A 21,912-nucleotide genomic window follows, 5' to 3' on the forward strand; every position below is an offset into this window, starting at 1 on the left:
TGAGTGTGTGTGTGTGTGTGTGTGTGTGTGTGTGTGTGTGGATGCTCTGAAGTGAGGTGTTGGTCACCATGGCTGGCAGTCTGTTTGGAAGACTCTCCCTTGAGGAGGGGGACTCAGCCTACTCCCTGGAGGGCCTGGAAATGAAGCTAGGGGGAGAAGGTAAGACCACAGTTGTCTACCTGCAGGAGTTGTGCAGTCAAGTGTGTCATATTTACCAATATGACCAGTAAGCAACAATTTGTACAGGTAGCTGATATGAAGGCATTTAATTCAACCAGGCATGTGACATTCTGTGTAAGTCTGTGGTTGCTGAGTAGTTGTTGTATGCCTCTTTAGTGACAATGACAGAGAGAGACAGATTGGGCCCAGGGCAGCATGAGATGCACAGTAGCAGACTACAAGGACAGCGATGGATACATAAAAAGAGAGGATGACTAACACAGTGTCATTTTATTGCACTATAACTGTCCATTTGGGAGCATGCAAGGTGAGAGTGGAATAGAAAGTTATGAAGTTTGTATTGCTGTGTGTTAATTAGGGTTGGGCGACATGGACCTTAGCATGTATCACAATATTTTTGGGACGTATCACGATAGGACAATATAATTAAATTCAGTGAAGTCTTGTATTAAAAGTACGGATGTCCCGATCCACATTTTTTGGCTTCCGATCCGATCCATGTTTTTGTATAGTCTCGTCGATCCGATCTGGTATCAATCTTTTTTTCTTTTTTTTTTTCGTTTTTTTTTTTTTTTTTAATAATAATACGCTTTTGTGACAAACATGAATTTGTGGAATTGAATATGGTTATGAAAATAGCTCTACAAAGCATTTAAAATAATGTAACCAAAGTATAGCTGAATGTACTTTATTACACGCCATGACCAACAATATTGTTTGGCTTTTGTAACAAACCTCTGTGAGTCAGATCCCTAATCCAATAAAAGTCCATCCAATAAACCATAAAATTGTAAAAAAAAAAAAATGGTGTGCAAAAATACATTTAAGGTAGGTCTAATCATTTGACAGGGTTATAGTTCAATTTGTGGTGTGATTTAGAATGACTTTTTTTAAACATATTTCTCTTGGGGCCCTATGAAATTCTTTTTATTTTTTTCCCAAATTCCGTGTTTTCTGTTTTATTTTTTTTAGAATTAAGTTTTTTACCTTTTCCACTTATTTTACCAGAGTGTGTGTTATTTGGGTTTGTGAATGAAATGCAAAAATTCTTACATTTATTAATACAATACATAATTGGCCCATTTTGTCCAGTAATTGAGAAACGGATGTAGCTTAGCTAACTTTTCTAATGGTTTGTCAGCCTCAGCACATATTGCTATAAAATCTTCAACAAACTGTAATGCCCGTGCTTATGATTAAGATGTAGTCACAGTTGGGCCGCACGATGGTCTAGTTAGCACGTTGGCCAACACAGTAACAGCTTGAAGATCGGGAAGACCTGGGTTCGATTCTCCCCTGGGCATTTCTGTGTGGAGTTTGCATGTTCTCCCCGTGTGCGCGTGGGTTTTCTCTGGCTTGTACTCCGGCTTCCTCCCACATTCCAAAAACATGTAGGTGAGGTTAATTGCCCATAGGTATGAATGTGAGTGTGAATGGTTGTTTGTCTATATGTGCCGACCAGGCGACCAGTCCAGGGTGTACCCCGCCTGTCGCCCTAAGTCAGCTGGGATAGGCTCCAGCATGCCCCCGCGACCCTAATGAGGAAGAAGCGGAATAGAAGATGGATGGTCACAGATGTAATTCCAATCGCCTTATTAATGTAAGATATTATAATGACACCCTTATTTTGTTTACACAATTAGACAAATGTGACAAAGAGTGCTCTTATTCTGGTTTGGTTTGGTTTGGTTTGGTTTGGTTTAGTTTATTCTGGAGGCGTGTGTTGTGTGTTGAGAATGGCGATTGACGGTTGATACGCGCTGCGTGCAAGAATAAACGCGCCTCTTCAATGCCCACTGCACGTCGTCAGTGGGCATTGTTAAATGGTCCTTACATTAAAGCAGTAAAACACAACACAATGAAAATACTGTATACTCATCCAGTCTGAGTTGTGCAGGCACACACACAGCTGCACCTAGCTAAACTAAGCAAACCCCGCTAGCTTCCATTCACACTCCGTAACAGAGGAGTTTCCAAGGTTTTTTGCCGTTTAGTAGTGTTTGTGCGGTCCCTATTATAAGCAAACATGGTTAGAGCGACACTTCCCATCTGAGCTTCCTACACCATGACGCAGCAGTCCGGGCACAGTTAGAGGCAACTGCCGCTGTAGCTACAGAGCCGAACATCCAATGTGACACTAACTTGACCACGGTACACCGCGGACATGTCTGCATGGCGGTGTTCGTTTTCTTCTTCTTGTGGGTGGCGCGAGTTGAGTGGCAACCAGCTTTGAGGTGCATTACTGCGCCTGCCATATTGGAGTGTACCTCAGGAAATTACTTAAATTACTTACTAATTATTACTTTTTATTACGCCTAAAAAATGAAACGTGACTCACATTTCAGCCAACAACTATATGCATTTTTTGTATTGCACAGATATTTGCCAGCAGCAGAGTTGGAAGTACCATACATCCTATTCATAATTGACAGAGTTCATTAATATTGCATCGTGTTTCATACTGCACATTAATATCCTGTGTGTGTGTGTCCATGTACTGTATGTGCTTGCATCATTTGTCATCCGTGACCCATGCATATGTTGCCTCATGTGTTAAAAGCAGTTCTGAAATAGTCATGGTTGCCATATTGAAAACACCCCAGTGTCACAGCGTTGTGCATTCAAATGCATTAAACGTTAGAATCATCATTGCATTCTTGTCAAGTGTATTGTATGCCACACTCTATACCAGGGGTCACCAACGTTTTTCCTTGTGAGAGCTACTTTTACAAAATGAAAATGGCCAAGAGCTACTCATTTTTGTAACATTTATTTTCAGAGCTTATTTTAAACCCAAACAAAGCGAATATGCTTGTTTTACCAGGACATTAACAAAATGCTGGTGTCCACAACTCACATTTTGTATTTCAGAATGCATTTCTTTCTACTGTTCTTTCATTATTAACTGAAAACCTGAATGAAAAGCAGGCTTGCGGGCACCTCATGTGGTTGTGGGGGGCTACCTGGTGCCACATATCCTCCATGTTGCAACATATCCTCTTTTGTAAAGTCATCCGATCCGTAGTAAACAGTAGTGATGGCCATAATAAATCAATTTAATCAATTTAAACGAAGTATCCAACTCGGTTGCTTCTGTGTGCGTGATGTGTGTGATAGTTTGATCCTTTTACTACATTGTACATTCATGATTGGTAATGATTATTCATATGCAATGTTCTGATCACTGTGCCTTAAAGGGATAGTTTGGATTTTTTGACATTAAGTTGCATGACATCCCCATCAGCAGTGTAGTGCATCAACAGTGACTGTTGCCTGTTCATTGTTGTGTAAGTGTTCCACAGTGTTTACATGCACGGATGAAGACCGCTGCCACGCAAGACTCTTACGTCGCATTGTCTCTTCATCCGCTGTGGAACACACACATCAATGGACAGGCGACAGCATGCAGTGATACAACGAGAGAGAAAGTAACGCCGAGCGATTGTGAGGTCTGATTTTTTCGAGGAGACATTTTTGTGATGCAAATGTATTACTCTTTTGACCGCATATTGTTTTGAGAAGCCAAACTACTTACTTAAGTGGCACCACCAACTAACCGGAACTATCTTCCTCATCACCAAAATCCGACCAGAACTCGGCTCACAGGACGAAGTGGGAGGTAAGTCACTGTTGATGCACTACATTGCTAATGGGGATGTCGTACAACTTCATGTCAAAAAATCTATCCCTTTTTAAAGTGTCAGATTTGCGACCTTTAAGCACTGCAACTCTTTCTCTACTTTCACTTCACCCATTTTCTCTCTCTCGCACACACATGCACACAGTCCATAAAATTCTCATCTCCCACCATGTGGAAATATTGCCAAATAGAGCTGTGTTCACATAGAGGTGTTGGAGTAAAGTGTGCTGGTTTAGCCTGTCAGGGATCATTGCCTGCTATCGAGGGAATACAACAATTGAAAACTGTTCTGGCTCGGGGTATGTGATAATCTGCTGACACTTGCAATTATTTTGTCCATGTCGTTCCCTGACAAGTTATTATATCACTTGAGTCGCATGCAAACTAGATGAGCAATCGAAACACAGAGCTGATTGTGTGATGACTGTGTGTGAAATGTTCGCTGTAACATTTCTGGCCACACTCTGTGATGATGTCCATTTGCGAAAATGTCAACAAATATCGTAATAAAGTTCACTGCAATGACTGCTGGTGACCTTCAGTGAGCTAATAAGGTTATGTGGCTTTTCCACATACAAATACAGTGGATCCCACACATTGGCGATTCAGGATTCACGGCCCTGCAAATTCATAGATTTTTGGCCACAAAAAAAAAGTATTTTCTTTCTCCATAAATTGGCCGTTTTTTCAACAGAAAACACCTCATTCACCCTAAGTCTGGAGTCATTTATAAATGGTTTATAATACAGGTAAAATATAAAGCATACTTGTTATACTGTTAAAAAAAAAAAATTCTATGTTTGTTTTGCTTCATTTATGTTTTTTTGTCAAGCGTTGAGATGTCACACTTTGTTCAGCGGTCTGTGAATGTCCTATAGTTGCTATGAGATGCAAAGGTTAAACTTATACCGTCTGTTCAACAATTAGCTTACACGATCATGCATAAGTGGTCAGTACCTGTACAGAATTGACTGTAAAATGCATTTAAGTGTGTGAGGCATATTGAAGAGGGAAGGGGAGGGTTCTGGAGCTGAATCTGATATAATAATTCCAGCAGTCACACTTATTCCAAATGTTGATCTGAAATTGGAAGATAACATCAAGGTCAAGCTAGCAGCAGGGTTTAGAGAGGGGGAGCGAGCCATGTGTCAAAAATATTTGAATATCGCATTTTTATGGCCGTCTCAAATACTTGCGTATTTTTGCAATTTGCTGTTATGACACAGTGATTACGAATGTGTTGTACCAGCAGCGGTATTCCCACGCACTCGTGTGTCCGCACGCTTGGAACCCCAAGTACTTGCTTTTCCCAGTGCAAATACACTGCCTTGCCAAAAAATGAGTCATACATACTAATATTTTGTTCCATCGCCTTTAGCTTTGATTACAGCATACATTCCCTGTGACATCGTTTCCACAAGCTTCTGTAATGTCTTATTTCTGTCCAGAGAGCATTCATTTTTCACCAAGAGCTTGTATTGGTGATGGGAAATTCACACAATTTTTTCCCAGTCCTTCCACTTTTTAATAATGTGTTTGACAGCTCTTAATCTGATTTCAACCATTTCAGAAATCTCTGTAGATGTTTTCTCATGCATGATGCATGCCAATAATTTGAACCTTCTGAAACAGATTAACATATTTTCCATGACCACTGACCCTAATCATAAATCCTTGAACCACATTATGCACCCACACTTACATCATATTAGTACCACCCCAAAGATTAAGACAAGTATGTTCACTAAAGTGATATGTTCCCTATTTTATGTCGTGACTCTGAAAGGGCATTAGGATGGAAAGAGTAAAGCAATTCAGCATGACTAATGAACGCATCGTTAACTCATAAATGAATCACCAGGTGTGACGTACGCCACAATAGAATGCTTCACTTAAAAGGTTACATCTCTCTTTAGTCATCCATCCAACTACCTGAACGATTGATCGTAATTGCATATTATCTGTAAGGATTTATTTGACCAAGGTGAAAAGCTTTCACTGCCGCTTGAGAATCAGGAACACAATACTCTCAGTATCCCCTCTGTTTCCCTAACCGCCACTCCTTAGCAACAAAGCAACTTTCACTAAATACTGTGTAAGAGGTTCATGGTCCCCCTGCCGTGCTCTTAGCACAAACAATAACAGCCCAGATTGTTTCGCAGCCTCCATGACACTGGCTTGATATGGTGAGACTTTAGGACACGAGCCATTTTTAATTTGCTTGCTTTGTAATTGCTTCTTTCCAAAGAATTGCTTCTTTGTTGACAAGTGATGCCAGAGGCCACTTATTCTGTCTTTATTATTATTGTTATTAATATGGAGCTGAAGGTCACATTCATGGATATTCAGCATTCCTTACTTTCCTGATGGGGTGTAATTAGACTAAATTCATCTTTACATTTGTTTTCAGGCTAATTTACTTTGTTAATTTTTGCATGCTACATCTCTTGGGTAGTTACAGGATGGAAAACTTGATTATGACTTTCTAAATATGATTTTTTAAACATTTCATGTCAACAGGGCTCAAATAATAACACCCCTACAGTCACCTTTACACTCCTATTATTCTTTGTTTACAACACATTGCTGAACTCTTATGTTGTAGGGATTCGAGACAATCACTACTAGCAAGCTAGCAAGCAAACCTGTTATCTTTGAATTAGGCCAGTCATTAATTAATATGTCGTTAATTATATAGCATAATAATGCACGTACGTATATCAAAAGCAATAAACTTTAATTTCTCAAGAGCATTTAACATTGTAATTGGAATGCCAAGAGCTTTTAAATAAAATTGCAGATGCAATTGTAATAGCTTTTTTAATGTAAGCTATTTTTATGACACTTTTTGTTTTATTACCACTATTAGACCACCACTTGAAGCCGTGGCTGTTGTCCCCGTAGACATAGACGCTGCATCAAGTAGGTTTGTCCACTGCTACGATATGTCAACTTTGCCGCCATATTAGATGTGTCAAGGCTGCACTGTAAATTAATTCAAGTTAATATACTTGCTTACTTAAAGCCTTTCTACAAATAAATGTTATATATATATATGTGTGTGTGTGTGTGTGTGTGTATGTACAGTCAAACCTGTCTATAGCGGCCACTAGAGGGAGTCTGCAAAAGTGGCCGCTATAGACAGGTGGCCTCTATAGACAGGTTGGCGTCCTGTTTGAATGTTGACCAATAGAGGAAAAAAGGGAAAATAATAATAATAATAATGTTGACCAGTAGAAGGCACTGCGGACTGCGGATAAAAGTTGTACGGCACTACTAGGCTTGTTATTATCATGGTTCATGGTTTTAATTCATCCTGAACATGCATATGAGTCAAACAGTAGCACATCACATAGTACAATTCACAATTTTGCATGTCCAAAAAGGAGTAGGAAGAAGCAAAGCTTATTTAATCCTACCCCTCATCAGTTTCACATCAGTTGCAATACATTTATTCACCTCTTGTTCTTCCAAGTGTACTTTGTAGGTCTACATGACAATGTAGTGCAATCATAGCCAAGGTTTTTACTGACTAAAAGGAAGCTAGAGGCTTAATAATAACTGAACAAAGCTGTGCTAGTAATGTCTTACGCTTGTTTTTAATATTTTACTTTTTATACGGCAGAGTGACATTACAGCTTTAGTTCATCAGGAAGTGACGGGAAGTGACGGTGGGCGTCCCGAGTAGGAGAGCTAGGCTCAGTGCTAGCTGTGAGTTTCGAGAGAGTTGGGAAGTGTGTTTATGTTGGCGTGGATGTAAAGTCCTGCAGTGTTCTCCGCTGTTAATAAAGCCATTAAAGTGCATCGGCGACGTGAGTCTCTCCTTCCCCACAACAAGCGGCATTACAGTATTGACCAGTGCACACCAGGAAATAAACGGTGTCATTTCTTACAGGCATTGGCTGGACAGCAATGTAGTGGGGCTTGTTTAACCTTTGCCTTGTGGGCAAGCAGAAAGGAGAGACGATGCTGAGAGATTGTGTGTGTGTGTGTGTGTTCTGAACTGCTGTCTGGTGGCCGCGTTCAATAAATAAAGTTGGCTGAAGCAACAGAAGTTTCCTTCTTTGCTTCGGAGCTGAATAACACTGACAAGTTAACAGACTAGTAGCGAACGGAAAAGAAGACGCCATTCTTTGTGTCGAATACAGAAGATGAGGACTTTGATGGATTTGTGGATGAGGATTGATCAAAAATAACGTGAGTACATTCTAAAATACTTCAATTAAGTACAACCGAACTCAGTTTTGCTCCCGCTGCCGCATGCATGCTAGCGTATGTTTTTTTTTTTTTTTTATTGTAGCGTCGCTGGGAGCACGTCCTGTTCCCAGCCTAATTTGCGGTAATGTTTTTGTGCAAATGCTCTTAAAGTTACATGTTTGACCAGGAAATAGCAAGCTCAAAAGAAGACTGCTTTTTTATGTGGAACAACTGACAGTTTGTGTGGATCTTGTGAATGATTTTGACTGAGCTAGGACTCAGTAATTAAAGTCTACACACGACGGCTTCATTGATTGAAAAATGAAACTTTTTCGTGCATGTAGCTTCTACTTGAGTTGGTAATTTGGCCACTATATGCAGTCAGACATTGACCAAGGGAGACAAAATGGGTGGCCGCTGGCCACATTGGACAGGTGACTGCTATACACAGGGTCTATAACATGTAAATTTGCTGTGGGGGATTTTCCAGTGGCTGCTATAGCCAGGTGGCCGTTCTATAAAGGTGGCCGCTAAGACAGGTTTGACTGTATTTGTGTGTGTGTGTGTGTGTGTGTGTGTGTGTGTGCGCGTGTATAAAGATTCAAGAGTTTTATTGTTTACTATGCATATGACAATAAAACTCTTGAATCTTGAATCTATTGTCTGTACTCACTCATTATCCAGCTAGGTCTCTGTCAACTATTAACCTCAGGAATTATAAATCTTGACTCCTATTTTACACATTGTTATACTGCTTTATCATTTTTGTATGTATTTATAATTGGCAAGGGATACATTTGGAAAACAGAAGGTGAACAATTGTATTGTAATTGGATAGGCGGATAGGATTAAATAAGCTTTGCTTCTTCCTACTCCTTTTTGGACATGTGGAACTGTGAATCGTACAATGTGATGTATTCCAATGTAACTTGTATGCATGTTCAAAGTGACTTCATGGCATCGTAACCTAAAGTAATTTCCATCTGTGCTTTACTTGATCAATTGCATGGTCGAAATCGGCTTCGGTTTTTCACATACAGTACTTGTACAATAATATTACCGTTCCAGTACTAATCGATGCACTCCATAATATTTTAGTCTTAAAATATCTATCATTACACTTGTTTTCTCCTCACCTCAGAAGTATTAACCTTTTTGGCCTGTGTTCAACGCCACACTGGACCTAAACTAATTCCACACTCCTTTGCAATGCTTTGAGCAGTGAGCATGCGCAATAACCACGTACTATTCGGGCTGGGTGCATTTTAAGATTTACGTGTGTATAGGACCTAATATTCAGTTTAATACATCTGTATTCCAGGGGTCAGAATCGTGTTTTTATGAAAAATTACCACGATTTGAAATTGACAATCTGAAAAAGCTGTTTGTGTTTCAAGTTTTCCGAATATTTACACCATTCTAATACAGGAATATTGTGTACATGCAAATGTAGTGTTGCATTTAAAGTCCCAGTTTGATGATACCGGGTGAACCACTCATAATAGATTTGAAAGACTCATTGGTTCTTTATTCATCTGTGAATGAATGAGGATTTAGATTTGTAATAACCTCTTTGAATAATGGTACAAACCCAGACATGTTCTATCACAAATGCATGTCTTGGCTCTTTTTATGTTCAGAGTGGACTAAGTTGTTCAGGGTTGTTAGATCAATAATAAAATGAGTCAGCAGATGACGGTAAAAGTAATTCCCGTTCTCAGATTTGTGCAGTATAAGCACAGAAAGTTACCCAAAAGTACAGAAGAAATGCCTGATACAGTGAGGCCCAATATGATAAGAGAATTATGCAGGCCTTGTAACATGGCCTGCTTCTCTGGTGTCTGCTCTGCCAGGTGCAAATCTGGCGTTCTTCCTGCTGGTGGAGAATTGGCAAAACAAAAAGGACTTCACTGTGGAAGACTCATGTAATTAGTCATTCAATTTAATCAGGAAATTATTGTGTGAGAGGGCGGAAGGACTGCGTAGTCAAGGTCATCAGCTCCTGTCTGGCGTCTATCTCCTCCTGAGTAGAAGCCAAGATGTGAGTTGTGTCCTTATTGTGTGTGTGTTGTGTCCATATATCACAATTAGGGATGTCCGATATTGGCTTTTTTGCCACTATCCGATATGCTGATATTGTCCAACTCTCAATTTCAAATTGAGATATCATTAGAGACTAATATGTGTAACATCACATATTTCCTGTTGTGGAACACATTGTGGTTACCCACAATATTGTTTTAGACATTCGCCAAGTGTGCTTCCGTTTCCGAGTCATGTGGTTATTGTAGCCACTTAACTGTTGCTAAAGAGTTGTTGCTTGTTGAGTTGAGTGGAGAGTTAACGGATTGCTGACCCCTCCCTCGACTCCTGTCTCGTTGTGAATTGCATCTCCACATTTGTTGACCCTCGATGTGGGTAAAAATGTCTCAACAGTGACCGTACCGGCGCCGCTACAAGCTAACGAGTTGGCTAACGTTGGTGCTATCTGCGCTGGCAACACAACCCAGGCCGATGGTTTCAACACATCGAAGCCCTGTTCCGACTGCGAAGAATAACACAGGATGTAGTATTTTCTCGTAGTGACCGCACAGGATGCCTCGACGGCGGCCATTACGGGAGCCCATAGGCATTATATACAGCAGTTTTTTCACTTGGTTTTCATTATAGGGAAAAACCCAATAACGATATCTACCGATATTACATGTTTAGGCCAATATCGGGCAGATGATATTGGTGGGCCGATTATTATCAGACATCTCTAATCACGATGTATTTTTTGGCATACCCAGTGGTCCCTTGTTTATTGTGGGGATTAGGTTCTAAAAATAACCCACAATAGGCGAAATCCACGAAGTAGTCAGCTTTATTTTTTACAATTATGTTTTAGGACTGTAAAACCCCTCACCATACATTTTATACAATTTTCTCAGACAGGCATTAACATTGTCTCACATTTCTCTCTTGATTAAACACTGTCAAAGTTCAAACCTGGGTTTGAATTTTAAACCTACGAGGTTGGACATATAAGAAATTATTAATAGTGACTCACACATATTTCACATTTCCTCTGACTGTGCCTCTTCTTCCTGGCGCCGCTCCGCTGTAGCGTTTTTGCATCTTTGTTAAAACGTATTGCTTATTGCCACGTAACTTCTACCTTTCTCCAGCATGTCCAGAAGTCCAACTTTCTGTGCGATGGTTAGCATTTCCCTCTGCCTTTTTCAGTGCAGAACGTTTCGTCGACATTTTGGGTTCTGTCGGGCAGAAAACTTGCAACCATACACAGTTCAGTCACACTGCTAGCTGTTTGGTGGCGATCTAACACAACAGGAGACACGGCACGGAGGAGTTTTTGACGATGGTCTACAGTCCCTTAGCCAGTCAGGACACAGAACACAATGCACGTTCATATGCTGTGTAAAAAAATAAAAATAAAAAAAGCATGCAAAATTGCACTAAAAAAAAGTTTGCGAAAGGTGAACTACGATCTGGCGAGGGACGACTGTTAAATATAATTTAACCATTTCAGAATGGGTTAAGAAAAGCCAAACTGTAGTTATTAGTAGTTATGAAAACATAACAAAATGTTGTAGATATATTTAAATACAAGAAAATTCAAGTACAAGCTGCAGAGACTTCAAACAAAAAAACTCCAAGTATTGTATTTCTTTCCTTCTGTGCAAACCATTCAAAAAAAGGCACTGCAACCAGCTCTTTGATTCTAAAATGACACCCAAGATTCAGAGAACTGGATAAACTGGTGTCTTGATAATAAAGGAATACAATAGAGCCTTTTTGTACAGCCTGGTTTGATTTGAAAATGATGTGAAAAACATGTCTTGGTTTTCATACAACACATACAGTATGATGAAGATTTGTTTCTTTTCTTCATCCTAATAAGCAGTGTGCACGCTGCGCTGATGAGGCGTTCAAGCGCATTGTGTATTTTTGAGTGTCTGTGTGTTTTTTTCATTATGGCTGCAAAATAACCCACCGTTGGGCCCTCTCCTCCCTCCACTCATCTGTTTGCCAGTCTTCAGTAAAGGTAAAAATGATGGAAATCTCATCAAAAATATTCAACAAAAGGTGGTGAGAAATCCTTACATAATATACAATATTGAATAAAGCCAAATTTGTTCTTGATCAAAAATCACTCCACACTTTTTACTGTTCTTTGGTATTACCATAGCTAACTTATTGTGTGGAAATATGGGGCAGTAATTATAAATGTAGTCTTCACTCACTCACTATACTGCAAAAAAGACATATATAATTAACGTAGATGATTCATAATGCCACGCATGGAGAACATACAAACCCTCTTATTTTTTAAAATCACAGATGTAAAATTTGCTGATTTAGTACACTTTCAAACTGCTAAAATAATGCATAAAGTTAATAACTTGGTACTCAAAAACGTCATCCAGTATTTCTCTATAAAAGAGGAGAAATATGATCTTAGAGGAAAATTAAACTTAGAACACTTATATGCGAGAACAATGCTGAAACAATGTACCAAGACAAGCAAATTCAAAAAACAATACAAGCAGTTGATGTTTGCTAAATACAAGGCAGAAGAGTCTTGATTATTATACTTATTGTTCTATGATGCTTGTTTTTATTTATTTATTCTTTATTATTACACTGATTATTATATAGGAAAATATTACATGGAATGCAGGAAGTGAATAATATGTACTGCACAAGATGTGGAATGGATTCTGGATAGGATTAAATAAGCTTTGCTTCTTCCTACTCCTTTTGGACATGTGGAACTGTGAATGAATGAAAGATACATCGTGAGATGCACTGGGACACATCATCAGTGATGTTCCTGAGTTCATCGGGCGTTTCGGGTCTTTCAACATCATACACCCTCACTCAGGTGACCCAGCCTAGGGTTGATCATTCCCCGGCTTGTGTCTCAGTAGCATGGGCCCACAGATCGCTCCTCCTGATCCACAGCCACCTGGAGGCTCTCTCTGCTGCCTCCATGGTGGACTTAATGGCTTTCCATTTTGCAGCCCCGGTGATGCCAAGTAGTGTGAAAACCTTGCACAATGAGCGGCCAGCAAAGCCCCTGCACCCTACTTCATTCCATTGTAACCTTCATGCATGTTCAAATAAAATTAAACCAAACCATTTTTAAATGTTGATTTATCCATTTCATTTGTCATTTGTGTATTTCGCTTGTTTTCTGCATGTAAAACTAGAATTATTATAATAATCAGCGAATTTGTGGGATTGCGAATGCTGAACCACGAATATGTGGTGAACCACTGTAGTTCAGTCCTCCTGAAATACAGTACAGTATGTAACATCTCATTCTGTGTAAGAACTGTGAGAGGAAAAAGTCTGCAAAACATACATTAGCTATCTGTTGCACACAAACCTTATAATGTTAATGCTGTATTTTCCAATTTTGTTGCATGCCGGTTGGTTTTGGCTTTGAAGTGCCAAGCTCAGTACAGTAATATAAATAGGCTAAACTGGTTTACCAAGAAAGATTTGAAAACCTGCATGGATATGCAGTATGTTAGGCTCGAATCCCATCCTTGTCCGGGCAGCAGTTATTTCAACTTAACAAATATTTGTGTTGAGTAAATAACAAGAAGATAAATGTTGACAATGCTTTATATTGACTTCTTCTCATACTGAGTGCTTTGAGTTAGTTTTAATATTTATGTATGAGCCATTATCTCATGTTGTATTCACATTTGGTCCAAGCCAGCGTGTAAAAGTCACTTGCTGTAAACATGGAGAGTTGCAGGGAAAAAGATCTGAACTTGTTTTGTTACCAACTAGTGCAACAGCACTTTCTTCTGGTTGCTGCCAGGTAGTTGACCCCTTTTGCTGATTACACAGCACAGCCTTGTTATTTAAATAATAAATTGACAAAATGCAATACAAGTGAAAACATTCTAAAGAAACCACTGTGTGTACTGAGTCTTTTTCCAGTGTGTTGTAATTGCATATTTTGCTTTTTGTGTGTAGCCATGCATCAGGCCTTGGATGCGCTGAGTGACAGCATCAGCTCCACTACCGCCAATGACCTGGATCTCATCTTCCTCAAAGGCATCATGGAGAGCCCAGTGGTAAGAACAAAGTAATAGTACTGAAAGTGTTACTGATAATGTTTTTATCACTCCATAACATGTCAAACTTAAGTTTTCATTTTTTTATATAAGTTGCATGGAAGCCGTAAGAAAGGTAAATATAGGTAAATATATATTTATATGTTTATATTATATTATTAATATATTTACCTAATTTAAAAGAGAGCAAGAGAGAATTTTCTTCATGTCTGTCATTGTAATGAGATGCTAGATCATTTCTCCTGCTCAAACAGTTATGACGCCATTCATGCAGCTCTCCTTGACACTTGGACATGGTAACTTGTAATTTGAAAAGTGTATGAGTAAGTAGCAGACATACATACATTTAAACAGAAATATTCTTATCCATTTATTTGTAAAGAAACCTGGATTCCAGGATTTTGTGCAAGCATGTGCATTTGGCAGCACCTTTAACACTTACATTTCTCGAGATTGGAATTTGCTGCGCTTATGTGTGATCTTATTATGGTTTGTTCTCATCCATCCATTTTCTATACCGCTTCTCCTCTTGAGGGTCGCGGGGGCATGCTGGAGCCTATCCCAGGCGGGGTACACCATGGACTGGTCGCCAACCAATCGCAGGGCACACATAGACAAACAACCATTCACACTCACATTCATACCTATGGACAATTTAGAGTCGCCAATTAACCTAACCTGCATGTTTTTGGATGTGGGAGGAAACCGGAGTACCCGGAGAAAACCCACACACACACGGGGAGAACATGCAAACTCCACACAGAAATGCCCAAGGGAGAATCGATCCTGATCTCCAGACTTACTGTGTTGGCCAACATGCTAACCACTAGACCACCGTGCGGCCGGTTCGTTCTCATGGATCAAAAATAAATGTTGAATATGTATGAAATCCTGGATGGAAGTCTGTCCATGTAGAATTATTTTAAAAATTGTCAAGTTTTTAACCATCAAACTTCAGAATATCTAACAGTCGTGAGATGTACACATCCTGCTTTGAAGTACATATTAAAATGACAAGAATACGTTTTCTTTTGGTGTAAACTCATTCTCAGTATTACAGCTCATAACGTGTCAAACTCACAAACGGGTGATATAAAGGTAGAAAAATTTAAGCCCAGCTTTGGCAGATGTCTAGGTGGCTCTTATGTTCTGTTGCCAAGAGTAAGCACATGCTTTAGGAAAATGCACATTCTTTATTCTTAATTTGTATGGATAACTGTGTTTATTTTGTCCAGAAAGATGCTATGATTTGAAAGGCTGTGCAATGTAGCTAGCCCCTATGACTGAGGGGAAACCTTGCCAAAACTTTTACATAGCAGCATTTCTCCAGATTTTTTTTGTATTTGTTTTAACACATGTGCATGTTAGTGTTTAACATTTTGACAGTAACATTTGTATTCACCACTTTATTAACTTTGACAAGCACAGGCATTACAGTTTGTTGAAGATTTTGTAGCAATATGTGCTGAGGCTGACATCCCATTAAAAGAAGTTAGCTAAGCTACATCCATTTCTCAATTACTGGACAAAATGGGCCAATGATGTATTGCATTAATAAATGTAACGATTTGTGCATTTCATTCACTAACCCAAATAGCACACACTCTCTATGCTGGTAAAATACTGTAAGTGGAAAAGGTAAAAAAATGAATTCTAAAAAATTTAAACAGAGAAAACGGAATTTGGGAAAAATTTCATAGGGCCCTAAGAGTTTTGTTTAAAAAAAAATCCTATTCTAAATCACACCACACATTGACCTATAATCATGTAAAATGATTAGTCCTACTCAAAGTATTTTGCACGCCCATTTTTTCCATCTTTATCTTTTATTGAATGGACTTTTATTCGATTAGGGACCTGACTTACAGAGGTTTGTTACAAAAGCCAAACAATATTGTTGGCCATGCTGTGTCATAAAAAAGTAAATTCAGCAATACTTTGTTTGCATTATGTTTAATGCTTTGAAAAGCTATTTTCATGACCATATTCAATTCCACAAATTCATTTTTGTAACAAAAGCTTATTATTAAAACAAACAAACGAAAAAAAAATCGGATCAGCAAGACTATTTAAAAAAAAAAAAAAAAAAAAAAATTGTATCGGAAGCCCAAAAATGTGGATCGGGACATCCCTACTACTGATTGATGTGTAGATTTCTTTTCAGGGTTGTAGAAACTTGACCTTAGTGGTGGATCCATAAACACTTAACAAGCTCTATTGTGCTGTGCAAAGAGCAATTCTCTCGATACATGACTTTAGTGAATTGCATGATTGCACCATGTCCACTATAGAATGAAGGCAATCAGTCCAATCTGTAACTATAGTATACACTGAATCACTGCGCTGATTTGACTCACAATAAGATCCAATTGAAATCATGCATGAGGTAATAGAGCAGCCTGAGATATTTTAAGTAAAGAGTGACTTCAACTTCAAGTTGTACACTCCATATTTCTGTTGTAAAATGCTGCCAAATTTCTCCAGAAGCAGTTTTTTTTTAAAATATAGGTACTTCTATCAGATTTCCCCACAGTCAGCTGGCATGTAACTGAAAGTGCTACAACAGAAATCTGACATGGTTTACAAGTCGTGAGACATTTTTTTTGCATGTTTGTCACACTTCACTGACATGATTTATCAACTTTGCTTAAATATGTTCTATATTGTTCGTAATTATGTTCTACATTGTTTGTTTTATTAAAGCGAATGGTAAATTCGCAAAAAATTACATTTATTGTTCATGGCAGGAGCCATGACGAACTCCAGTCGCAGAAAAGGGGCATTTCCCAAGTGACGTCAGCGCAGTCGAACTTCACAAGTGAACAAACAGGGCGGTATGCGAGACAGAGGATGTTAACTGTGATTATAGCAAAGATTTGAGCGATTTATTAATAATTTTCAAGGTGGAGGAAAACATCTGGAGATGAAATAGAGCTTGAAAGAAACATCTCCTGGATGCACTGGGACACATCATCAGTGATGTATCCAGGGCTCATTGGGTGTTTCGGGTCTCGCAACATCAGACACCCTTCCCCTGGTGACCCAGCCGGGGTTGATCATGCCTCAGCTTGCATCCCAGTAGCCAGTAGCAATGGCTCCTGCCATGGACATGAACATAAAATGTAATTTTTTGCGAATTTACCATTGGCTTCCATAAAACGATCAATGTTAAATAAAATTACAAACAATATAGAACATATTTAAGCAAAGTTCAGAAATCACACTTTAAATGTTTGAGATAGTCAAACAAATTTAAATATTAGTCAATGACAGCACAAGTAAACATAAAATGCAATTTTTAAATTAACCTTTATTATGAAGGGAGGAAAAAAAAACCTACACGTAGGATGATTTAACTCGCATGCAAATGGTCAGTGGATTTGCTGATCCGATAAAGCAGTACTGCAAAGTCTAAAAAAGCTGCGGCAGTCAAAATAGAAGTGCCCTGTCAAAGCTTAAAATACTTAAATTATTTCTTGACTATAGGTCCAGGCCCTTTATAGGGATGCTGTCTGGGTTCAGAAATCGGAACCTGGTCCGCCACTGTTCTACACTGTTGTAATCCTGGTACTTGGGACAAAATTCAAATCATGCACCATATTTTTTTCTTCTCATGAAAACCAAGGCTCATGAGCGCTTTGAAGAGCCCAAACTTGAGGCAGTGAGGGAGAACAACGTGGAGCTGGTCCAGGACATCCTCAAGGAGCTCAGTCCTTTGGCACACAGGAGCCACGCAGCTGATGAGCTGGTCCGCATCCTGAAGGAGCCACACTTTCAGGTTGTTAAACATAGGCTCTAAATCTCACTGCAAAATCTCAATGAAGAGGCATTCAGATTTGAGTAGAAATTATGCTAAATGATGCATGCTGGGCCCCTGTCAATATGATTGATTTGGTGCTCCAGTGGGCTTCACAGTGGCATAAGCTTAGGCTGGAGCATGTTATATTTGCATTGAAGCGCGATGCTGCCTTTATTTGATTGCAACATCAACATTTTCTGTAATCTATTTTCTTACTTACAGTCTCTCCTGGAGACCCATGACTCTGTAGCTTCCAAAAACTATGAGACTCCTCCCTCAAGTCCCTGTGCCTTCATGGACGCAGCACTCAACAACCAACCGGTGCCGCCTGATGCCATCAGGATGGTGGGCATTCGAAAGGTGTCTGGTGAGCACCTGGTAAGTGTGATTGATAGATGGATAGATTTGTATTTTGGAAGCAACACTGCACTGCAGTGTTTTTGTAGCCTTATTTTAAAAGAGGAAAAAAGATGTCTGAAAACAAAATGCAGAGGATTTATCTGCAGTCAGTTCATTAGCTTGTGGGTCAATAGCCATTGTCATTGCCAAGTGCAGTAATGGCTCCCTTTTAGCTTAAAATACTTACTTAAACAAGCAGTAATAGAATTTTCTGCGCATGTGTGTACAGGGCGTGACGTTTCGAGTGGAGAGTGGCGAGCTGGTGATTGCCAGAATCCTCCACGGGGGCATGATTGACCAACAAGGTCTGCTCCATGTGGGGGACATCATTAAGGAGGTGAATGGCAAGGAGGTGGGGAACGACCCCAAAGTGCTGCAGGAGATGCTTAAGGAGGCGAGTGGCAGCGTGGTACTGAAGATCCTGCCCAGCTACCAGGAGCCACACACACCCAGACAGGTCAATCCAGATAAAAACGGGGCAAATCTTGCAACATGAAAAAAGTTGAATGTGTTAAAGGAAAACTGCACTTTTTTTGGAATTTTGCTCATCATCCGCAATCCTTATGTGAAACATGACCACACGTCTTTCACTTTTCTGCGTTTTCGAAAGAGAAAAACAGCTAAGGAACAGCTAGCATGTGGGAGCTAACAACAGGACCCAGACAGGTCAATCCAGATAAAAACGGGGCAAATCTTGCAACATGAAAAAAGTTGAATGTGTTAAAGGAAAACTGCACTTTTTTTGGAATTTTGCTCATCATCCGCAATCCTTATGTGAAACATGACCACACGTCTTTCACTTTTCTGCGTTTTCGAAAGAGAAAAACAGCTAAGGAACAGCTAGCATGTGGGAGCTAACAATGCACTATACGGGACACACCTATTTCGACTATGAAGCCCCAAAAAAATAAAAGTAAATCCTCCAAAAAACGCCAACAATGTTCTATTTACATAGCTGACCTGTATATAAACCAAGCTACAGCAGCTGTTTTTGTAGCAGCTAACACAAAGAACACATTTTCTGGCATAGTTGTACGGCGTCCCACGCCACTACCAAACACTGCAAATCAATACAATAGGACAATGTTCAAAACAATGAGATAGGACAACAATCTGTAGTGACTAGGAGACATGAACAAGAATATGAACTACAAATAGACAACCAAATTATCTGTCAAGCAGGGGACTTAAACTCGCGGCCCGCGGGCCATTTGAGGCCCACCAAATCGTATCTTGCAGCCCGCGACTGGACATCAAAGAGTAGTGTAACTACAGCCCGCAACATCCGGGCAAGCTCAGTGTTACTTACATACTTACAGGGGCAAGTAAACACCAACACTGAACTAACAGTGATGTTATCACATGGACCGGGGGAGGGGTGGCCCTTTAGCGTTATTGTGAGCCATGTATTGTGAATTGTATCATATCGTGAGGTACCCTGAGATACCCAGCCCTACTCCCAATACTTGATGCGGCCCAGACTCTCCCTCCAGTGGCCCCCAGTGAAATTGAGTTTGAGACCCCTGCTGTAAAGTATTAACCCACATTGCATCGAGGGAAAGGCTTCTTGAGCCGTCATCTGTACTTCTGTGTAGAATGTGTCGGACGTTTCACTCCTCATCCGAAGAGCTTCATCAGCGAACTAATAAGTGCTGGTAGCCTAGGCCTTAAATACAGTAAGAGTGGGAGGAATTGGTGTGCCAACACCCTCCTCCTATTGGTTCCTTACACTAAGCCTGGGCGGAGTAGTGGTCTAATCCTCTCCTGCCATTAGCACCTCCGATCAAAGGGAAGTGTAGCTCCCTGTAGTTGGGTATGAACGACTCTGATACTGGCTCTTTAGCATCTATTGTTCTGGCTCGGCCCTGGCTCCACCTCATTTGCAAGACTAAGAGCTGTGGGTTTTGGTCTCAGTAACCTGCTGAACACAGGGTCCAAATTAAACCTCAAACCACCATTCCGATTCAATGATGGGTTCTGTTGTTTGACAAAAATAGCTTCCTTTACTCCTCTTTCAAACCATCTGTTTTCTTTGGCCAAAATCTTTACCTCGCTGTCCTCAAAAGAGTGATTGGTTGCTTTAAGGTGTAGATGTACTGCTGATTGAGGCCCACTAGAATTGTCCCTGCGATGTTGATAAAGCCTTTTTTGGAGCATTTGTTTAGTTTCCCCAATGTAGTGCTCTTTGCATTCCTCATCTTTACAGTGGATGGAATAGACCACATTGCTCTGTTTTTGGTTTGGAGCCTTGTCTTTAGGATGCACTAATTTTTGTCTCAGGGTATTTACTGGTTTGAAATAGGTAGGAATTTTGTGTTGCCATAAGATCCTCTGGAGTTTTTTTCGGAGACCACAGCTACATAAGGGACTACCACTCCTCTCCTTTTTGCTTCTGTGGGCTTTTGGGTTTCTTTCCCTACTCTCTTCTTTTGACATTTGTTAAAAGCCCACCGCAGGTACCCACAGGTTGAGAGCGCTCTCTGGACATGTTGTGTCTCTTTTTTCCTTCCATCAGCACTAGTTGGTATTTGTTCCGCTCTATGTTGGAGGGTCCTAATAACCCCTAGTTTATGTTGTAGTGGATGGTTTGATTCAAAAAGCAGGTATTGGTCAGTGTGTGTGGCCTTTCTAAAGACCTCTGTAAGTAGCTGTCTGTCCTTCCCTACCTTGCAGTCTAAGAAGGCTAGTTGGTTCTCTTTAGCGTCCTCGCGAGTAAATTTTATATTTTTGTCCACCGCATTGATATGATCTGTGAAAGACTGAATTTCCTGTTTTTTGATTATGACAAAGGTGTCATCCACGTATCTAAACCAGTGCCCTGGTTTTGTCCCTGAGAAGGATGTGAGAGCCTGGTTCTCCATCTCTTCCATGTACAGATTCGCCACTATGGGTGAGACTGGTGAGCCCATAGCACAATCATGAATTTGTCTGTAAAATTTCCCTCTAAACTGAAAATATGTAGTGTTAAGGCAAATTTCCAATAATTGGCAAATGTGGTCAGCACTAAGTTTTGTTCTCTGATGCAGAGTTGAGTCCTCGAGCAGTCTCTTCCTCACCACCGAGACTGCTGCTGAGGTGGGGACAGATGTGAAAAGTGAAGTCACATCATAAGACACCAAAGTCTTATGATGCATTGCATGTTATGTTTATACACTGCTAGATGGACTGTGTTGGGATATCATGTGCTATGTGCTCCATGTATCACAATCAATATCATAACATACTCGATGGACAGTTGCCCATCTGGTCTGGGATGTCTTTTCAAGTTTATTTTGGGTAGGTGGAAAAAGTTTCTATCATTGCAGGGGTTGTTAGCGCTAACAATTCTTTGTTTTGTTGTGATGCAATTTCTTGGAGCAAAGTCCTCCTCGCTATACACACAAATCCTTTCCATTGATGGAAAGGCTTTGTGTGTATGCCACACTCCATTTCTGTCGGTATGGCACCACAATTACACAACTAAGTCATGTCGGTGTGATGACTTGCCCCCCATATGCTACGAAGTTTCACTGTCACTTTATGCTGGCTCAGCTTTTAGAACCTGTAGCTCATCTTCTGTATATTCAGGCTGAAAATAAATAATGTTCTGGATCCTCATT

The 21,912-nt window shown here is 39.9% G+C and overlaps 1 protein-coding gene across 4 annotated transcripts in view; it reads left to right on the forward strand.

Annotated features, from left to right (window-relative positions):
- Positions 1-21,912, forward strand: part of mpp2b (MAGUK p55 scaffold protein 2b) — a 42,635-nt gene that overhangs the window by 12,763 nt on the left and 7,960 nt on the right. For 2 of the 4 annotated variants that reach the window (XM_054767915.1, XM_054767914.1), the window contains 4 exons: positions 14,015-14,115; positions 17,741-17,893; positions 18,137-18,292; positions 18,543-18,770. In XM_054767915.1, the coding sequence (XP_054623890.1) occupies positions 14,017-14,115; positions 17,741-17,893; positions 18,137-18,292; positions 18,543-18,770 (636 nt within the window). In that variant the 5' untranslated portion in view covers positions 14,015-14,016. Of the gene's footprint in view, positions 1-14; positions 160-14,014; positions 14,116-17,740; positions 17,894-18,136; positions 18,293-18,542; positions 18,771-21,912 lie in introns of those variants that run through there. The other 2 variants (XM_054767912.1, XM_054767916.1) reach the window with 2 other exon arrangements.

The sequence above is a fragment of the Dunckerocampus dactyliophorus genome, chromosome 2 (assembly GCF_027744805.1).
Source record: "Dunckerocampus dactyliophorus isolate RoL2022-P2 chromosome 2, RoL_Ddac_1.1, whole genome shotgun sequence".
NCBI lineage: Eukaryota > Metazoa > Chordata > Actinopteri > Syngnathiformes > Syngnathidae > Dunckerocampus > Dunckerocampus dactyliophorus.